General features: G+C 45.5%; 1 protein-coding gene across 1 annotated transcript in view; it reads left to right on the forward strand.

Annotated features, from left to right (window-relative positions):
• The first annotated feature begins 283 nt into the window (after positions 1–283).
• Positions 284–18,261, forward strand: part of LOC123188892 (4'-phosphopantetheinyl transferase HetI) — a 25,287-nt gene continuing 7,309 nt past the window's right edge. The window contains exons 1-7 of the mRNA XM_044601169.1: positions 284–485; positions 577–889; positions 1,683–1,858; positions 2,680–2,744; positions 2,826–2,927; positions 3,032–3,187; positions 3,672–3,770. Of these exons, the coding sequence (XP_044457104.1) occupies positions 690–889; positions 1,683–1,858; positions 2,680–2,744; positions 2,826–2,927; positions 3,032–3,187; positions 3,672–3,770 (798 nt within the window). The 5' untranslated portion in view covers positions 284–485; positions 577–689. The remainder of the gene's footprint in view (positions 486–576; positions 890–1,682; positions 1,859–2,679; positions 2,745–2,825; positions 2,928–3,031; positions 3,188–3,671; positions 3,771–18,261) is intronic.

Genomic DNA, 18,261 nt, shown 5'->3' on the forward strand with positions numbered 1-18,261 from the left:
TCTGTGCCTCTCGTGGAAGGAGAAAACATATTTTTTTTCTTTAAAGAGGCATGATTGTGCCTCTCGCAAAAACAAATTCGTGCCTCAATAAGAATTAAATTTGTGTCTCCTACGAAAAAAAACACATATTTTTCCCTTTTCGAGAGTCACTACCGTGCCTCTTGTGAAAGTTTTCTTTTTTAGAGACATTCGTGAAAGTAAATATGTGCCTCAAATTGATCTCATAAAATCGGCCTTCTTTGGTTAACTGGGCCAACCTGGGCTTTCTGGTGCGGTGCGCGGGCGACGCCTACCCCCGAGTCCACACTTCCCGGTCTATCACCTCCCGATACAACTGACGCAGGCCCGGCGGCGGCGGCGGATTTCACTCCTCCGGTCCTCCCCCGACTCCTCCCTTACCCGCCCGCCGCCGGCGCCCGCAACCTCTCCCGGACGCAGCCCTGCCGAGGATCTGCGCCGCCGGCGAGCCCCCGGCGCTGCGATAGGTAAGGCCCATCTAATCCAGTCGGAGAGGTTGCTGGCGGGATGTGAGACCCTCTAATTAAATTACCGCCATTTCTTGTTGCTCCGCCGCAGGCTCGGCTCGTTGGATTCGAGAGTAAGCAGGCCGGCCGGCCGGCCGCCCCTCGTTGCCACCAACAGCCCGCGCTATAAGCCAAGCCTGGCGGGCAGCGCGAAGCCGCACGCGCATGCGCCACCACCATCTCCTCCGCTGCCGCGCGATGCCTATCCTGCCGTCGCCGCCGAGGACGCTGCGGGTTTCGGGGAGCCTTGTGCACCACCGCCTCATCCGATGCCGTGGGTTGCCTATCCCGCCGAGGACGCCGGGGGTCTCGGGCGGGCGCCTCTTCTCCTCCCTGCCGCTCCCGCCGCCTCTCCAGTCCCCAAGGTACCCCCTTCCATCCTTTTGTGCTTTGCAAGTTGTGATTCCTCGGAACCTGCTTGGACATATGGTAGATCTGCCTCTGGCGGCAGGCAGTAGAGGTCATGCTGCCAGTGTATGGCTATATGGCCTTTTCAACCAGTTGTTAGAGGTATCGTTCGACGCGAGGGGAATCGAGGATGTGAGGAGAGCAGCAAGGGGATCAACCCATGTCTTGTGACCTCGTGGTGGCGGCCATAGGCGACGGCGGCGTGACACTATGCTCCATGTCTCTCCTTAATATGAAACATACTTTATATTAGACAATGCCGGAGATTGCCAAGATTACTGGCTTCTACTTGCTATTACCGATCTTGTTTGTTCACTAAAAATTGTGAAATAGGTACACTTATGTGCATGAAAATAACATAGTGCATGAGAATTGAGCACATCACAAATCACCAACTATTAGGATGAGACGACCGTTTGCTTTTTGTTCTGACAGAGCGAAGATTGTTTGCCCGGTTAGATTTTTCATAGGGGCTGGTGTTGGGCATTCACTGAAGGAGAGATTGTCGGGTTTTATTATAACTCTCCTTATAATCTCTATTCCTAGATACTCCCTGATATTGGCATATGGATAGAATGATTAGCTTTTGGTTCAGTAATTGTTCCCCTGGGTTAGGTAAGGACTGTACTTGATGAGTATAACTCTTTAACATTTGCAAATGGTTGGCTTCTTTTTTCTTATAATAGCTATTTGGTGAATTGAAATATTTTGAAGACATTGGTTTATGTGTTTATTTCTGTTGTATTGTAGAGAGGTGCATGTTTGGTATCTTTGCCCCGATGAGCTGAATAATCAGTCCCAGCTGAATATGTATGAAGAACTCCTGTCTCCTTCTGAAAGAAAGTATGCTGACTCTATGAAAGCAACATTGTTGCGGAAAGATGTTGTTTTGTCCCGTGCATTGTTGCGCACCACCCTCTCAAGATGTATGTAACCACCAACTGCCTATTGCACCGTCGATCACACTTAATTGGATTTTCATGCCTGTTACTAACTTACTGTTTGAACTGCAAAAATGTCTTATATTTAGTTACAAAGGAATCATCATTCAAGAGATCTTTTTGTATGTTATTCTTGTTATTATTAGTTATTTAATACGGAAATTGGTTGCAGATTTTAGATTCACAAGCATATATGTTGGTTAGGATTGACAACAAATATAATCCTTTCCATGGGTTGTGCTATATATAAAAACTATTTTAGTTTATATACCCTGTAATCTTTGTAATCATCAGGAAAACTCTTATCTTTTTAAGAAAACAACTTAATATTTCTGGAGAGCTTCGGAGCTACTGCAATTTATGACTCTTAGATGCACTGAGTTATATTGCCTTTGAACTTTGCCTGTAGATAGGTGGGCTTCCATTTGCGCATTCATCTTGTCTTACATATACAGGAAGTATATGATTCAAAATCATCGATGTCATGTAAACTGGGCTTCTTGCATCAGTAGATGTATTTTTCCCCCTACTAGGTGTATTATCACTATCTGATGCAATTTTTTTTTGCAAATAGTCCTAAAAATGGAGAATGAACATATCTTCCACTTGACCTGAAACATGGAAGTTTGACATGCTGCTCAATGTTAAGTTTATAAGCATGTTATCTTGTCAATAATTATACTATATACTCGTCTTGTTAGTTCTTATCAACTACTCCCTCCGTATCAAAATATAAGATGTTTTTTGACACTGTCATTAACAGAATTACTGATATGCTTATTTCTAATTTGTTTGAACTAGATTAGATACAGATTGTAAAATTGATCCGAGGTCATTTGAGTTTAAGAAGAACAAATTTGGCAAACCTGAGGTAACGGCTTCAGCAGTTATTTTTTCTGCAATTTAAAACCTTGTACTAATTTGCCTTTGGTTGCTCTCCATGTTTAATCAGGTATTGTGGCCACTGGATGATAGCACTGCGGAGCAACCTTTGCATTTCAATATTTCACACACAACTTCTTTGATTGCCTGTGGCATTGCCATTAATGCTCATGTATGTTCCTTGCCCCTGTGACTATCAAAGTGAGAAAGAAATGACCATGTTTCTGTTGCTTTGGATGTTATTCAGTTGATATTGCTATTTATGTACTGTCTCAGATTGGCATTGATGTTGAAGAGAAGAAGCGGAATACAACCAAGAATATTTTATCTCTTGCTCGCCGTTACTTCACCCCTTCTGAAGTTGATAGTCTAGCTGAGATTTCTGATTCAGATGCTCAGCGGAAGGAATTCCTGAAACTATGGACTCTTAAAGTTAGTGAGGCTCTCTTTGGTCCTCTACTTATAGCCCTTTCATGCACATTCACTACGTTGTGCTGGTGTACATTCTGTAGAACATTGAGCAGCGATGGTATTTTCCAGTACTAGGGTAGAATGTATCCTCTGGCCCATAACGTAGTCTAATATGACCACCTAAAGCATACTGTAGCTGACTTAATTGTTCTTTGATATAGAAATGCAGGTCTGGAATGTGTCTAGAGTGAACTCATTTTAATGCTAACTAGCTAAATCCTTCCTTACATATGGTTATATTAAATTAATCAAATTGAAGGACACATAGATGGGCACCTTATGAATAGTGCTTTTGTGGAAAAAGGAATCGGCATGAGAAGAGTTAGCGCCAAAGTGGGTTTGCAGCAAATTGTTGCCCTATGTAAATTTAATATTCATAGTACTGATTACTGATACGATGTTTTAAAATAAATTGCTTACATAGAATTGATGTATAAATTTTTAGGAAGCATATGTAAAAGCTCTTGGAATGGGTTTCTCAGGTGCTCCATTCAGTACGTTTTCTATAATGCTGGAAACAAGCAAGGGAATTAGGATTTCTAAGGTATACATCTTCAACCTTTCCCTTTTGTTGCTGTCTTTAACGTATGCTATATGTGTAAGGGAGCTCTGGAACTATGTATCTTAAAAAAAATCCACATGATATTCTGTGACATCTTCTGACACGTGGGTCTCCTGGACACCTAACATTCCTTTTGGCCCAACTGTCAGATGACATGTTAAGCAAATTTCACAAGGAAAAGTATATGGTTATTATGCATTACTAGTTATCAACCCATGCAGCTGTTTGGGCTAGATATTTTATATGACACATAAATAAGAAAAAGGTCGAACAATATATTTCTTTAATGGACACTACGGGCTCCTTGTGTGGGAGCATTCAACACTGGGTACACCCTTTGTGCAACGGAAACTTCAGAATGCAACAGGAATATGATGAAAAATAGAACCTGTTAGAAATAGTCGTGTAAGTCAACTTTATTTAGGCAAATAATGTACATGATCTGCTGGATGTGTATTTCACATGTAGATGACAATGTAACAAAAAATTGAAACACAATTCTAAGCCTATTGGAACCCAGATACACATTACTCTACTAATCCTCACATTGTTTTTTTTTCCGAGAAAACGCAAAGGATCTTTGTGTTTCATTTCATTGAAAGGAAAGAGAGAACAAGCCTCCTAGGAGGTGAGTTTTACAATGCCATCGGCCGATTAGTGTTCATCCCAGGAAGTGGGCAGAACAACCCTAAGTCCGTGGGCTCCGGCGTTTGCCCAACAGCGGGCCTTGTCTTTGATCCTATCACTGGTAGAAAAAGGGCCTATAGTCCCGGTTCGTAAGGGCCTTTAGTCCCGGTTCCTGAACCGGAACTAAAGTGTCGGTACTAATGCCCCGACCCTTTAGTCCCGGTTCAATCCAGAACCGGGACTGATGGGCCTCCACGTGGGCAGTGCGCAGAGCCCAGGCAGGAGACCCTTTGGTCCCGGTTGGTGGCACCAAGCGGGACCAATAGGCATCCACGCGTCAGCATTTCTGTGGCTGGGGTTTTTGTTTTTTTGAAGGGGGGGGGGGGTTGGGTGTTTTGGGGGGTTAATTTAGGTGTTTCATATATTGTGTTAGCTAGCTATAATTAATAGAGAGAAGTGTCCTCTCTTATGTCCGTGCTTGGTCGACGTTGCGTACTATACATACGTATAGAGAGGACTAGACACGCTAGCTAGCTAGTAAGCAAACGAAGGAAACAGAAGATCGTCATGAACATATATGCATACAGAGAGAAGTGATATCGACCACCTCTCCTTCTCCAAGAGATTGGTCGAACAACAAGTTCTCGTATATCTATCCGACACTACTGGCTACATATATACAATAATTATCTCTTACAAATATAATCATACGGACTCATGGTTCACATAGTATTCTCCGTCTTCAGTGATCACGTGGTCAAGAAAGAATGCCGCCAATTCGTCTTGAATTGCTCGCATGCGAGCTGGTGCTAGGAGTTCATCCCGCTTTCGAAACATCTAATTTGAGGAAGGGGGTCAATACATATATATATGAATGAATGAAACTCAACACAGATGATGGTAATAAAATAAAATTGTGAATGTTGTTATTTACGTACTTCATATTGTTCGTCAGAGTACCCGCCCCGCTCACAAGTCGTGTGGCGGATGGACTCGCAGACGTAGTATCCACAGAAATCATTCCCTTATTCCTGCCACAACCACTTTACAAGAAATAAAGGTCAATCAAACTGATAATCAAGAATGCTAAATGGTATTGATGAAACTAGCGCTTGAATCACTAGCTAGGAGATGCGCGGAACATGCTACTATAGTACTTACTTTCGGGTGTCTAAATTCCAGCTCCTTCGGCAGTCCCGAAACTTTTCTGGTGAATTTTCTCCAAACCCTGCCGGACAAAGAAAACAATTACTTGATATTAGGAAATGAACAAAGTTGCTGATATGGTGGATAATGATCGATTTAACTTCTTGAGGATTTCAGTCATGTCCGCATACTCCTGGGGATCTTTTTGTTTAGAGTCTAAGAAAGTTACTACTCCCCGCTCAAGCCTAATCTCTAGGAGAATATAGTGATACTTGTGTACGCATGCATAACTCATCAATTACATTACTATAACCTGGACTAATATATAAGGGAAACCGAATATGCACAAGACAGTAACACTCACTTGAAGTTGTAAGGAAAGAGTATTATATCTTTGTTTTCATTTTTTTTGAATGATCGTAGCAAGTTGGCCTCGGTATCTTCAGGACGATGTTCAACCTCAGTTGCATCTATGAGATATGTGTTAACGAGCCCAATATCACCGATTTGTCTTTTCTTCAATTCGGCGATCTTCAATCTGCATAATATAGTGAGGATAATTATAAATACATGCAATGAAAGAGATGAGCTATATAGAGAGACTTAATGACAGAAGTAGTAGTACTTACAGACAGTAGCAGGTGACCGTTGTTTTATCGAGGGCCAATTGATTGGAAAACTGATAGAACTCCTCAAATGAAATAGGCAACAGTTCAATTCCAACGAGGTCATGCTCCGGTTTAACTCTCGCATACAAAGTATTCCTTCCCTCAGACTCTCTGCAGATTTTCAAGTACCAATCATGTAATCTTCGCATCATCGTTATTAAAGATTTTTCATCTTTGACGAGAGGCTTCCCGTACTCGTATTTGTGTATCTGCACCTCCATGGGATCATAATGTACATCGTCGGGCAGGTAATCGTCAACATTGCAATAACCGGGCACCATCCTCGTATCGACGATGTCTCTAGGCACCTTGAGCGGGGGGCACGATTGCTTCGCTTGTTCGCCGAGCTGGGCAATTTGTTTCCCAGCTGCTCGTCGTTCTTTCAGCCTTTGATCACTGACTGTACTTTCCGACCGCTCCGCTTCGGCCCATGTCTTTGCAATAATGCGCTCATAGTTGCCTTTCGGCGAAGACTTGGGTGGTTTTGCCAGGGCAGCCAGAGTGCGCTTCACTTTCACCGGATCTACCTTCTCCTCCGGAGGTGGATGTCTCTTTGCTTTCAACCCTTGAAACCAGTCATCCACTTCGATTCACGCGATCTTCGCGTTCTCCTCCGAGGTCCTCTCGTATGGTAACTTCTCTGGAGTCTTCAGAGAAGGACCGAATCTGTATGTCCTCCCGCCTCTGGTTGTACTGCTAGACGCCGACCGAGCAGACGGAGCGGTTGTCTTCTTTACTTGCTTACGAGGCGGAGGAGAAGGACTACGACGCGCCGGAGCAGTTGGAGCGGTGGCAGGTCTCTTTCGCCCTTGCTGATGAGACGGAGAAGGAGGAGGTTGGCTGCTTGGGCGCGTCGGCGCAGGCGGAGTGCCGCCACGCGCCGGAGAAGGAGCCGGTCGAGGGTCCTGATCGTCACTCGCCGGAGGAGGAGGCGGTGGAGGAGGCGGAGTGCCCTGACTCGCCGGAGGAGGAAGAGGAGGCGGAGGCGTCTAGTTCGGAAGGTTGATGAGCTCCTTCCGCCATAGGCATGGAGTCTTCAGAGCAGACCCCAATCGAGTCTCCCCTTCACCGGTAGGGTGGTCAAGCTGGAGGTCCTCAAATCCCTTCGTTATTTCATCCACCATCACCCTAGCATATCCTTCTGGAATCGGCCGGCAGTGAAAAGTTACGCCGGGTTCAGTAGGATAAACAGAGCCAACAGCCGCCTTGACCTTCAAATTCATCCATTGCGTCATAAGGTGACAATTTTAAGACTCCGTGATAGCATCCACGGGATAGCTGGCAGGAGCCGTCAAGGCATGCTCCGGCTGAAGCAGCTCGGTGGAAGCCACGCTGCTTCTGCGCTGAGATGGCGGGGTAGCTTCGGGGGAGGCTTCGGCAGTACGTTTGCTGCGATTTGCTTCTCGTTCCTCTATCGCGTCTACCCTTGCTTGCAGCGCCTGCATTTGGGTCTGCTGCACTTTTTTCCTCCTCTCATGGGATTTGTAACCGCCTGCGTCCGGAAACCCAACCTTCCACGGAATGGAGCCTAGCGTGCCTCGTGTCCGTCCAGGGTGCTCAGGATTCCCGAGGGCCATTATGAGCTCGTCGTTCTCTCTGTCTGGAAAGAACGTCCCTTCCTGCGCTGTTTCGATATACTGCTTAAGCTTACTGACTGGTATGTCCATTTGATCGTTCGTCGTCCAAATGCACTTCCCTGTTACAGGGTCCAAGGTTCCGCCAGCCTCGAAGAACCAAGTCCGGCAACGGTCTGGCCAGTTAATTGTCTCTGGTTCGATCCCTTTATGAACCAGATCATTCTCAGTCTTGGACCACTTAGCCCGGGCTACGAGGTAGCCACCTGACCCCGTGCGATGGTGAAGCTTCTTCTTCGCAGCATTTTGCTTGTTTGTCGCCGACATCTTTTTACTCTTTTCCGATGTCTTGTGGGCCACAAATGCGGGCCAGTTATCTCTGATCTTCTCATATTTGCCCTTGAATTCTGGTGTCTCATTATTTTTGACAAACTTATTCAGCTCTTTCTTCCACCTCCTGAATAGTTCTGCCATCCTTTTCAGAGCAAAAGACTTTATTAATTTCTCTTTAACTGGGTTCTCTGGATTATCCTCTGGCGGTAGGGTGAAATTTGACTTCAGCTCAGTCCAAAGATCATTTTTCTGCATATCATTGACATAAGACACCTCAGGGTCTTCTGTAGCCGGCTTAAACCATTGCTGGATGCTTATCGGGATCTTGTCCCTAACCAGAACCCCGCACTGAGCAACAAATGCGCTCTTTGTCCTGAGGGGTTCAATAGGTTGGCCGTCGGGCGCGATTGCTATGATCCCAATACCTTGTTCAGTCTCGTTACCGGCAAGTCACTTTACTCGTACCGTAATGCATGATCCCGTGTCCAACACCTTGGTCACATTGAGCTCATTTTGATGATGCATTACCGAGTGGGCCCAGAGATACCTCTCCGTCATACGGAGTGACAAATCCCAGTCTCGATCCGTGTCAACCCAACAGCTACTTTCGGAGATACCTGTAATGCACCTTTATAGTCACCCAGTTACGTTGTGACGTTTGATACACCCAAGGCACTCTTACGGTATCCGGGAGTTACACGATCTCATGGTCGAAGGAAGAGATACTTGACACTGGCAAAGCTCTAGCAAAACGAACTACACGATCTTTTATGCTATGTTTAGGATTGGGTCTTGTCCATCACATCATTCTCCTAATGATGTGATCCCGTTATCAACGACATCCAATGTCCATAGTCAGGAAACCATGACTATCTGTTGATCACAACGAGCTGGTCAACTAGAGGCTCACCAGGGACATATTGTGGTCTAAGTATTCACACGTGTATTACGATTTCCGGATAATACAGTTATAGCATGAATAAAAAACATTTATCATGAACATTGAAATATAATAATACTTTTATTATTGCCTCTAGGGCATATTTCCAACAGTCTCCCACTTGCACTAGAGTCACCAATCTAGTTACATTGTGATGAATCGAACACTCATAGAGTTCTGGTGTTGATCATGTTTTGCACGCGAGAGAGGTTTAGTCAGCGGATCTGCGACATTCAGATCCGTGTGCACTTTGCAAATCTCTATGTCTCCATCTTGAACATTTTCACGGATGGAGTTGAAACGACGCTTGATGTGCCTGGTCTTCTTGTGAAACCTGGGCTCCTTTGCGAGGGCAATAGCTCCAGTGTTGTCACAGAAGAGTTTGATCGGCCCCGACGCATTGGGTATGACTCTTAGGTCGGTGATGAACTCCTTCACCCAAATCGCTTCATGCGCTGCCTCCGAGGCTGCCTTGTACTCCGCTTCATACGTAGATCCCGCCACGACGCTTTGCTTGCAGCTGCACCAGCTTACTGCTCCACCATTCAACATATACACGTATCCGGTTTGTGACTTAGAGTCATCCAGATCTGAGTCGAAGCTAGTGTCGACGTAACCCTTTACGACGAGCTCTTCGTCTCTTCCATAAACGAGAAACATGTCCTTCGTCCTTTTCAGGTACTTCAGGATATTCTTGACCGCTGTCCAGTGTTCCTTGCCGGGATTACTTTGGTATCTTGTTACCAAACTTACGGCAAGGTTTACATCGGGTCTGGTACACAGCATGGCATACATAATAGATCCTATGGCTGAAGCATAGGGGATGACACTCATCTCTTCTTTATCTTTTGCCGTGGTCGGTGACTGAGCCGAGCTCAATCTCACACCTTGTAACATAGGCAAGAACCCCTTCTTGGACTGATCCATTTTGAACCTCTTCAAAATCTTATCAAGGTATGTGCTTTGTGAAAGACCTATGAGGCGTCTCGATCTATCTCTATAGATCTTGATGCCTAATATATAAGCAGCTTCTCCAAGGTCCTTCATTGAAAAACACTTATTCAAGTAGGCCTTAATGCTGTCCAGAAATTCTATATTATTTCCCATCAAGAGTATGTCATCTACATATAATATGAGAAATGCTACAGAGCTCCCACTCACTTTCTTGTAAACGCAGGCTTCTCCATAAGTTTGCATAAACCCAAACGCTTTGATCATCTCATCAAAGCGAATGTTCCAACTCCGAGATGCTTGCACCAGTCCATAAATGGATCGCTGGAGCTTGCATACTTTGTTAGCGTTCCGAGGATCGACAAAACCTTCCGGCTGCATCATATACAGTTCTTCCTTAAGATGCCCGTTAAGGAATGCCGTTTTGACGTTCATTTGCCATATCTCATAATCATAGTATGCGGCAATTGCTAACATGATTCGGACGGACTTCAACTTCGCTACGGGAGAGAAAGTCTCGTCGTAGTCAATCCCTTGAACTTGTCAATAACCCTTAGCGACAAGTCGAGCCTTATAGATTGTAACATTACCATCCGCGTCCGTCTTCTTCTTAAAGATCCATTTGTTTTCTATCGCTCGCCGATCATCGGGCAAGTCTGTCAAAGTCCATACTTTGTTTTCATACATGGATTCTATCTCGGATTTCATGGCTTCAAGCCATTTGTTGGAATCCGGGCCCGCCATCGCTTCTTCATAGTTCGAAGGTTCATTGTTGTCTAACAACATGATTTCCAGGACAGGGTTGCCGTACCACTCTGGTGCGGAACGTGTCCTTGTAGACCTACGAAGTTCAGCAGTAACTTGATCCGAAGCACCTTGATCATCATCATTGTTTTCCTCTTCAGTTGGTGTGGGCATCACAGGAACGGTTTCCTGCGCTGCGCCACTTTCCCGCTCAAGAGGTAGTACTTCATCGAGTTCTACTTTCCTCCCACTTACTTCTTTCGAGAGAAACTCTTTTTTCAGAAAGCATCCGTTCTTGGCAACAAAGATCTTGCCTTCGGATCTTAAGTAGAAGGTATACCCGACAGTTTCCTTAGGGTATCCTATGAATACGCATTTTTCCGACTTGGGTTCGAGCTTTTCAGGTTGAAGTTTCTTGACATAAGCATCGCATCCCCAAACTTTTAGAAACGACAGCTTAGGTTTCTTTCCAAACCATAATTCATATGGTGTCGTCTCAACGGATTTAGACGGTGCCCTATTTAAAGTGAATGTAGCTGTCTCTAGAGCGTATCCCTAAAATGATAGCGGTAAATCGGTAAGAGACATCATAGACCGCACCATATCTAATAGGGTGCGATTACGACGTTCGGACACACCGTTTCGCTGTGGTGTTCCAGGCGGCGTGAGCTGTGAAACGATTCCACATTTCCTTAAGTGTGTACCAAATTCGTGACTTAAGTATTCTTCTCCACGATCTGATCGTAAGAATTTTATCTTTCGGTCACGTTGATTCTCTACCTCATTCTGAAATTCTTTGAACTTTTCAAAGGTCTCAGACTTGTGTTTCATTAAGTAGACATACCCATATCTACTCAAGTCATCTGTGAGAGTGAGAACATAACGATATCCTCCGCGAGCCTCAACGCTCATTGGACCGCACACATCGGTATGTATGATTTCCAACAAGTTGGTTGCTCGCTCCATTGTTCCGCAGAACGGAGTCTTGGTCATTTTGCCCAAAAGGCATGGTTCGCACGTGTCAAATGATTCATAATCAAGAGGCTCTAAAAGTCCATCGGCATGGAGCTTCTTCATGCGCTTGATACCAATGTGACCAAGGCGGCAGTGCCACAAGTATGTGGGATTATCGTTATCAACTTTAAATCTTTTGGCATCTACACTATGAACATGTGTAATATTACGCTCGAGATTCATTAAGAATAAACCATTGACCATCGGAGCATGACCATAAAACATATCTCTCATATAAATAGAACAACCATTATTCTCAGACTTAAATGAGTAGCCATCTCGTATTAAACGAGATCCAGATACAATGTTCATGCTCAAACTTGGCACTAAATAACAATTATTAAGGTTCAAAACTAATCCCGTAGGTAAATGTAGAGGCAGCGTGCCGACGGCGATCACATCGACTCTGGAACCATTCCCGACGCGCATCGTCACCTCGTCCTTCGCCAGTCTCCGTTTATTCCGCAGCTCCTGCTGTGAGTTACAAATATGAGCAACGGCACCGGTATCAAATACCCAGGAGTTACTACGAGTACTGGTAAGGTACACATCAATCACATGTATATCAAATATACCTTTGGTGTTGCCGGCCTTCTTATCCGCTAAGTATTTGGGGCAGTTCCGCTTCCAGTGACCCTTCCCCTTGCAATAAAAGCACTCAGTCTCAGGCTTGGGTCCATTCTTTGACTTTTTCCCGGTAACTGGCTTACCAGGCGCGGCAACATCTTTGCCGTCCTTCTTGAAGTTCTTCTTACCCTTGCCCTTCTTGAACTTAGTGGTCTTATTGACCATCAACACTTGATGTTCTTTCTTGATTTCAGCCTCTGCTGACTTCAGCATCGAGAACACTTCAGGAATGGTCTTTTCCATCCCCTGCATGTTGTAGTTCATCACAAAGCTCTTGTAGCTTGGTGGGAGCGACTGGAGGATTCTGTCAATGACCGCCTCATCTGGGAGGTTAATGTTCAGCTGGGTCATACGGTTGTGCAACCCAGACATCTTCAGGATGTGCTCACTGACAGAACTGTTTTCCTCCATCTTACAACTGTAGAACTTGTCGGAGACATCATATCTCTCGACTCGGGCATGAGCTTGAAAAACTAGTTTCAGCTCTTCGAACATCTCATATGCTCCGTGGTGCTCAAAACGCTTTTGGAGCCCCGGTTCTAAGCTGTAAAGCATGCCGCACTGAACGAGGGAGTAATCATCAGCACGAGACTGCCAAGCATTCATAATGTCTTGGTTCTCTGGGACGGGAGCGTCACCTAGCGGTCCTTCTAGGACATATTGTTTCCTGGCAGCTATGAGGATGATCCTCAGGTTCTGGACCCAGTCCGTATAGTTGCTGCCATCATCTTTCAGCTTGGTTTTCTCTAGGAACGCGTTGAAGTTCATGTTGACATTAGCGTTGGCCATTGATCTACAAGACATATTTGCAAAGGTTTTAGACTAAGTTCATGATAATAAAGTTCTAATCAAATTATGAACTCCCACTTAGATTAGACATCCCTCTAGTCATCTAAGTGTTACACGATCCGAGTCGACTAGCCCGTGTCCGATCATCACGTGAGACGGACTAGTCATCGTCGGTGAACATTCTCATGTTGATCGTATCTTCCATACGATTCGTGTTCGACCTTTCGGTCTCCGTGATCCGAGGCCATGTCTGCACATGCTAGGCTCGTCAAGTTAACCCTAAGTGTTTTCGCTGTGTAAAACTGTCTTACACCCGTTGTATGTGAACGTAAGAATCCATCACACCCGATCATCACGTGGTGCTTAGAAGCGACGAACTGTAGCAACGGTGCACAGTTAGGGGAGAACACTTCTTGAAATTTTATAAGGGATCATCTTATTTACTACCGTCGTCCTAAGTAAACAAGATGCATAATACATAATAAACATCACATGCAATTATATAGTTGTGACATGATATGGCCAATATCATATAGCTCCATTGATCTTCATCTTCGGGGCTCCATGATCATCTTGTCACCGGCTTGACACCATGATCTCCATCATCATGATCTCCATCATCGTGTCTTCATGAAGTTGTCACGCCAACGACTACTTCTACTTCTATGACTAACGTTTAGCAATAAAGTAAAGTAGTTTACATGGCGTTATTCAATGACACGCAAGTCATACAAAAAATAAAGACAACTCCTATGGCTCCTGCCGGTTGTCATACTCATCGACATGCAAGTCGTGAATCCTATTACAAAGAACATGATCTCATACATCACAATTCATCATTCATCACAACTTCTGGCCATATCACATCACATGATCAATCGCTGCAAAAACAAGTTAGACGTCCTCTAATTTGTTGTTGCATCTTTTACGTGGCTGCAATTGGGTTCTAGCAAGAATGTTTTCTTACCTACGAATCACCACAACGTGATTTTGTCAACTTCTATTTACCCTTCATAAGGGCCCTGTTCATCGATTCCGCTCCAACTAAAGTGGGAGAGACAGACACCCGCCAGCCACCTTATGCAACTAGTGCATGTCAGTCGGTGGAACCGGTCTCACGTAAGCGTACGTGTAAGGTTGGTCCGGGCCGCTTCATCCCACAATACCGTTTGAGCAAGAAAAGACTAGTAGAGGCAAGTAAGATGACAAAATCCACGCCCACAACAAAATTGTGTTCTACTCGTGCAAAGAGAACTACGCATAGACCTAGCTCATGATGCCACTGTTGGGGAACGTTGCAGAAAATTAAAATTTTTCCTACGGTTTCACCAAGATCCATCTATGAGTTCATCTAAGCAACGAGTCAAGGGAGAGAGTTTGCATCTACATACCACTTGTAGATCGCGTGCGGAAGCTTGCAAGGTGATGATGTAGTCGTACTCGACGTGATTCGAATCACCGATGACGAAGTGCTGAACGGACAGCACCTCCGCGTTCAACACACGTACGGGACGGGAGACGTCTCCTCCTTCTTGATCCAGCAAGGGGGAAGGAGAGGTTGAGGAAGACAGCTCCACCGGCAGCACGACGGCGTGGTGATGGTGGAGAGGCAGTACTCCGACAGGGCTTCGCCAAGCACACAATGGAGGAGGAGAGGTGTTGGGGAGGGGAGGGCTGCGCCTTGGAGGGTGGTGCGGCTGCCCTCCCCTCACCCCTCTATTTATAGGGGGAAGGGAGAAGGGGGTCGGCCCCCTAGAACCCATCTAGGGGGGGTGCGGCGGCCTAGGGGAGAGGGGAGAGGGTGGCTTGCCCCCCAAGCCAAGGGGGGCGCCCCCTCTAGGGTTCCCCCCTCAACCCTAGGCGCATGGGCCCAAGGGAGGGGGTGCGGCCAGCCCACCAGGGGCTGGCTCCCTGCCCCACGCAGCCCATGTGGCCCCCCGGGAGGGGTGGCCCCTCCCGGTGGACCCCCGGAACCCTTCCGGTGGCCCCGGTACAATACCGGTATGACCCCGAAACTTCCCGGTGTCTGTTTGACAACTTCCCATATATAAATCTTTACCTCCGGACCCTTCCGGATCTCCTTGTGACGTCCAGGATCCCATCCGGGACTCCGAACAACATTCGGCAGTCACATACTAGTCTTCCTAATAACCCTAGCGTCACCGAACCTTAAGTGTGTAGACCCTACGGGTTCGGGAGACATGCAGACATGACCGAGACGCTCTCAGTCAATAACCAACAGCGGGATCTGGATACCCATGATGGCTCCCACATGCTCCTCGATGTTGTCATCGGATGAACCACGATGTCGAGGATTCGATCAAACCCTGTATGCAATTTCCTTTGTCAATCGGTACGTTACTTGCCCGAGACTCGATCGTCGGTATCCCAATACCTTGTTCAGTCTCGTTACCGGCAAGTCACTTTACTCGTACCGTAATGCATGATCCCGTGTCCAACACCTTGGTCACATTGAGCTCATTATGATGATGCATTACCGAGTGGGCCCAGAGATACCTCTCCGTCATACGGAGTGACAAATCCCAGTCTCGATCCGTGTCAACCCAACAGCTACTTTCGGAGATACCTGTAATGCACCTTTATAGTCACCCAGTTACGTTGTGACGTTTGATACACCCAAGGCACTCTTACGGTATCCGGGAGTTACACGATCTCATGGTCGAAGGAAGAGATACTTGACACTGGCAAAGCTCTAGCAAAACGAACTACACGATCTTTTATGCTATGCTTAGGATTGGGTCTTGTCCATCACATCATTCTCCTAATGATGTGATCCCGTTATCAACGACATCCAATGTCCATAGTCAGGAAACCATGACTATCTGTTGATCACAACGAGCTGGTCAACTAGAGGCTCACCAGGGACATATTGTGGTCTAAGTATTCACACGTGTATTACGATTTCCGGATAATACAGTTATAGCATGAATAAAAAACATTTATCATGAACATTGAAATATAATAATACTTTTATTATTGCCTCTAGGGCATATTTCCAACACCCTCGACCCCTAGACGACCCTCTTCTTCCTCTCATGTTCGAGAGGATCGCCGAGGGGTCGGGAGGTTGCCTAGTGTCAAAGGATTCAACAAAACCATGTCTTCATCATTAGGCGAAAGTAACATGTGCATGATGGTACGAAGCTCTTCAAAGTTGTTCTGGAACGGAGTCCCAGATAGGATAATTCGCTTTTTGGTACAAAGTTCAGCAAGAGCCTTCCGAATATCGCTATTTGGAAGGCCTTTGCTGAATTCGTACCAAAAGGCAGATTATTCTATCCGGGACTCCATTCCAGAACACTTTGCAGAACTTCGTACCAACATGCCCTGGTTACTTCCGGCTAATGATGAAGGCATGATTTCTTCAATACTTTGACACTAGGAAACCTCTCTCGACCCCTCGGCGATCCTCGACCCCTCGAACCCTCGACGACCCTGGAACCCTCGACCCCTAGACGACCCTCTTCTTCCTCTCATGTTTGAGAGGATCGCCGAGGGGTCGGGAGGTTGCCTAGTGTCAAAGGATTCAACAAAACCATGTCTTCATCATTAGGCGAAAGTAACATGTGCATGATGGTACGAAGCTCTTCAAAGTTGTTCTGGAACGGAGTCCCAAATAGGATAATTCGCTTTTTGGTACAAAGTTCAGCAAGAGCCTTCCGAATATCGCTATTTGGAAGGCCTTTGCTGAATTCGTACCAAAAGGCGAATTATTCTATCCGGGACTCCATTCCAGAACAACTTTGCAGAACTTCGTACCAACATGCCCTGGTTACTTTCGGCTAATGATGAAGGCATGGATTTCTTCAATACTTTGACACTAGGAAACCTCTCTTGACCCCTCGGCGATCCTCGAACCCTCGACGACCCTGGAACCCTCGACCCCTAGACGACCCTCTTCTTCCTCTCATGTTCGAGAGGATCGCCGAGGGGTCGGGAGGTTGCCTAGTGTCAAAGGATTCAACAAAACCATGTCTTTATCATTAGGCGAAAGTAACATGTGCATGATGGTACGAAGCTCTTCAAAGTTGTTCTGGAACGGAGTCCCAAATAGGATAATTCGCTTTTTGGTACAAAGTTCAGCAAGAGCCTTCCGAATATCGCTATTTGGAAGGCCTTTGCTGAATTCGTACCAAAAGGCGGATTATTCTATCCGGGACTCCATTCCAGAACAACTTTGCAGAACTTCGTACCAACATGCCCTGGTTACTTTCGGCTAATGATGAAGGCATGGATTTCTTCAATACTTTGACACTAGGAAACCTCTCTTGACCCCTGGGCGATCCTCGACCCCTCGAACCCTCGATGACCCTGGAACCCTCGACCCCTAGACGACCCTGCTGGAACCCTCGACCCTCGACCCTATAGAACCCTCGACCCTGAAACCCTCGACCCTTGACCCCTTAACGACCCTCGACCCTCTACCCTAGTTCCCGACCCTCGACCCCTCGGCGATCCTCGACACCCTCGTTCCCGATAAAAATTAAGAAGAAGAAGAAGAAGAAGAAGAAGAAGAAAATAGAGGAGAAGAAGAAAGGAATAGCTAGAGGAGAAGATCGAAGAAAAAAAGGAAGAAAAAAAAGAGGAGAAGAAGAAAGGAATAGTGGAGAAGGTCTTCTCCACTATTCCTTTCTTCTTCTCCTCTATTTTCTCTTCTTCTCCACTATTCCTTTCTTCTTCTCCTCTTCTTTTTCTTCTTTTTTCTTCTTCTTATTTATTTCTCCTCTTCTTTTCCTCTCCTCTTCTTCTTTCTTTCCTCTTCTTATTTTCTTCTTTCCTATCCTTCTTTTTCTAAAATTGTAACTTTTGCATATATAAAACTTTTCTAAAATTGTAACTTTCTATATAAAACTTTCCTATCGGGAGGGGGAGAAGATCGAAGAAAAAAAGAAGAAAAAAAAGAGGAGAAGAAGAAAGGAATAGAGGAGAAGAAGAAAAAATAGAATTTTTTTTCTATTTTTTCTTCTTCTCCTCTATTCCTTTCTTCTTCTCCTCTTCCTTTTCTTCCTCTCCTCTTCTTCTCCTTTTTCCTCTTCTTA

This window comes from Triticum aestivum, chromosome 1A (genome assembly GCF_018294505.1).
Source record: "Triticum aestivum cultivar Chinese Spring chromosome 1A, IWGSC CS RefSeq v2.1, whole genome shotgun sequence".
Classification (NCBI taxonomy): Eukaryota; Viridiplantae; Streptophyta; class Magnoliopsida; order Poales; family Poaceae; genus Triticum; species Triticum aestivum.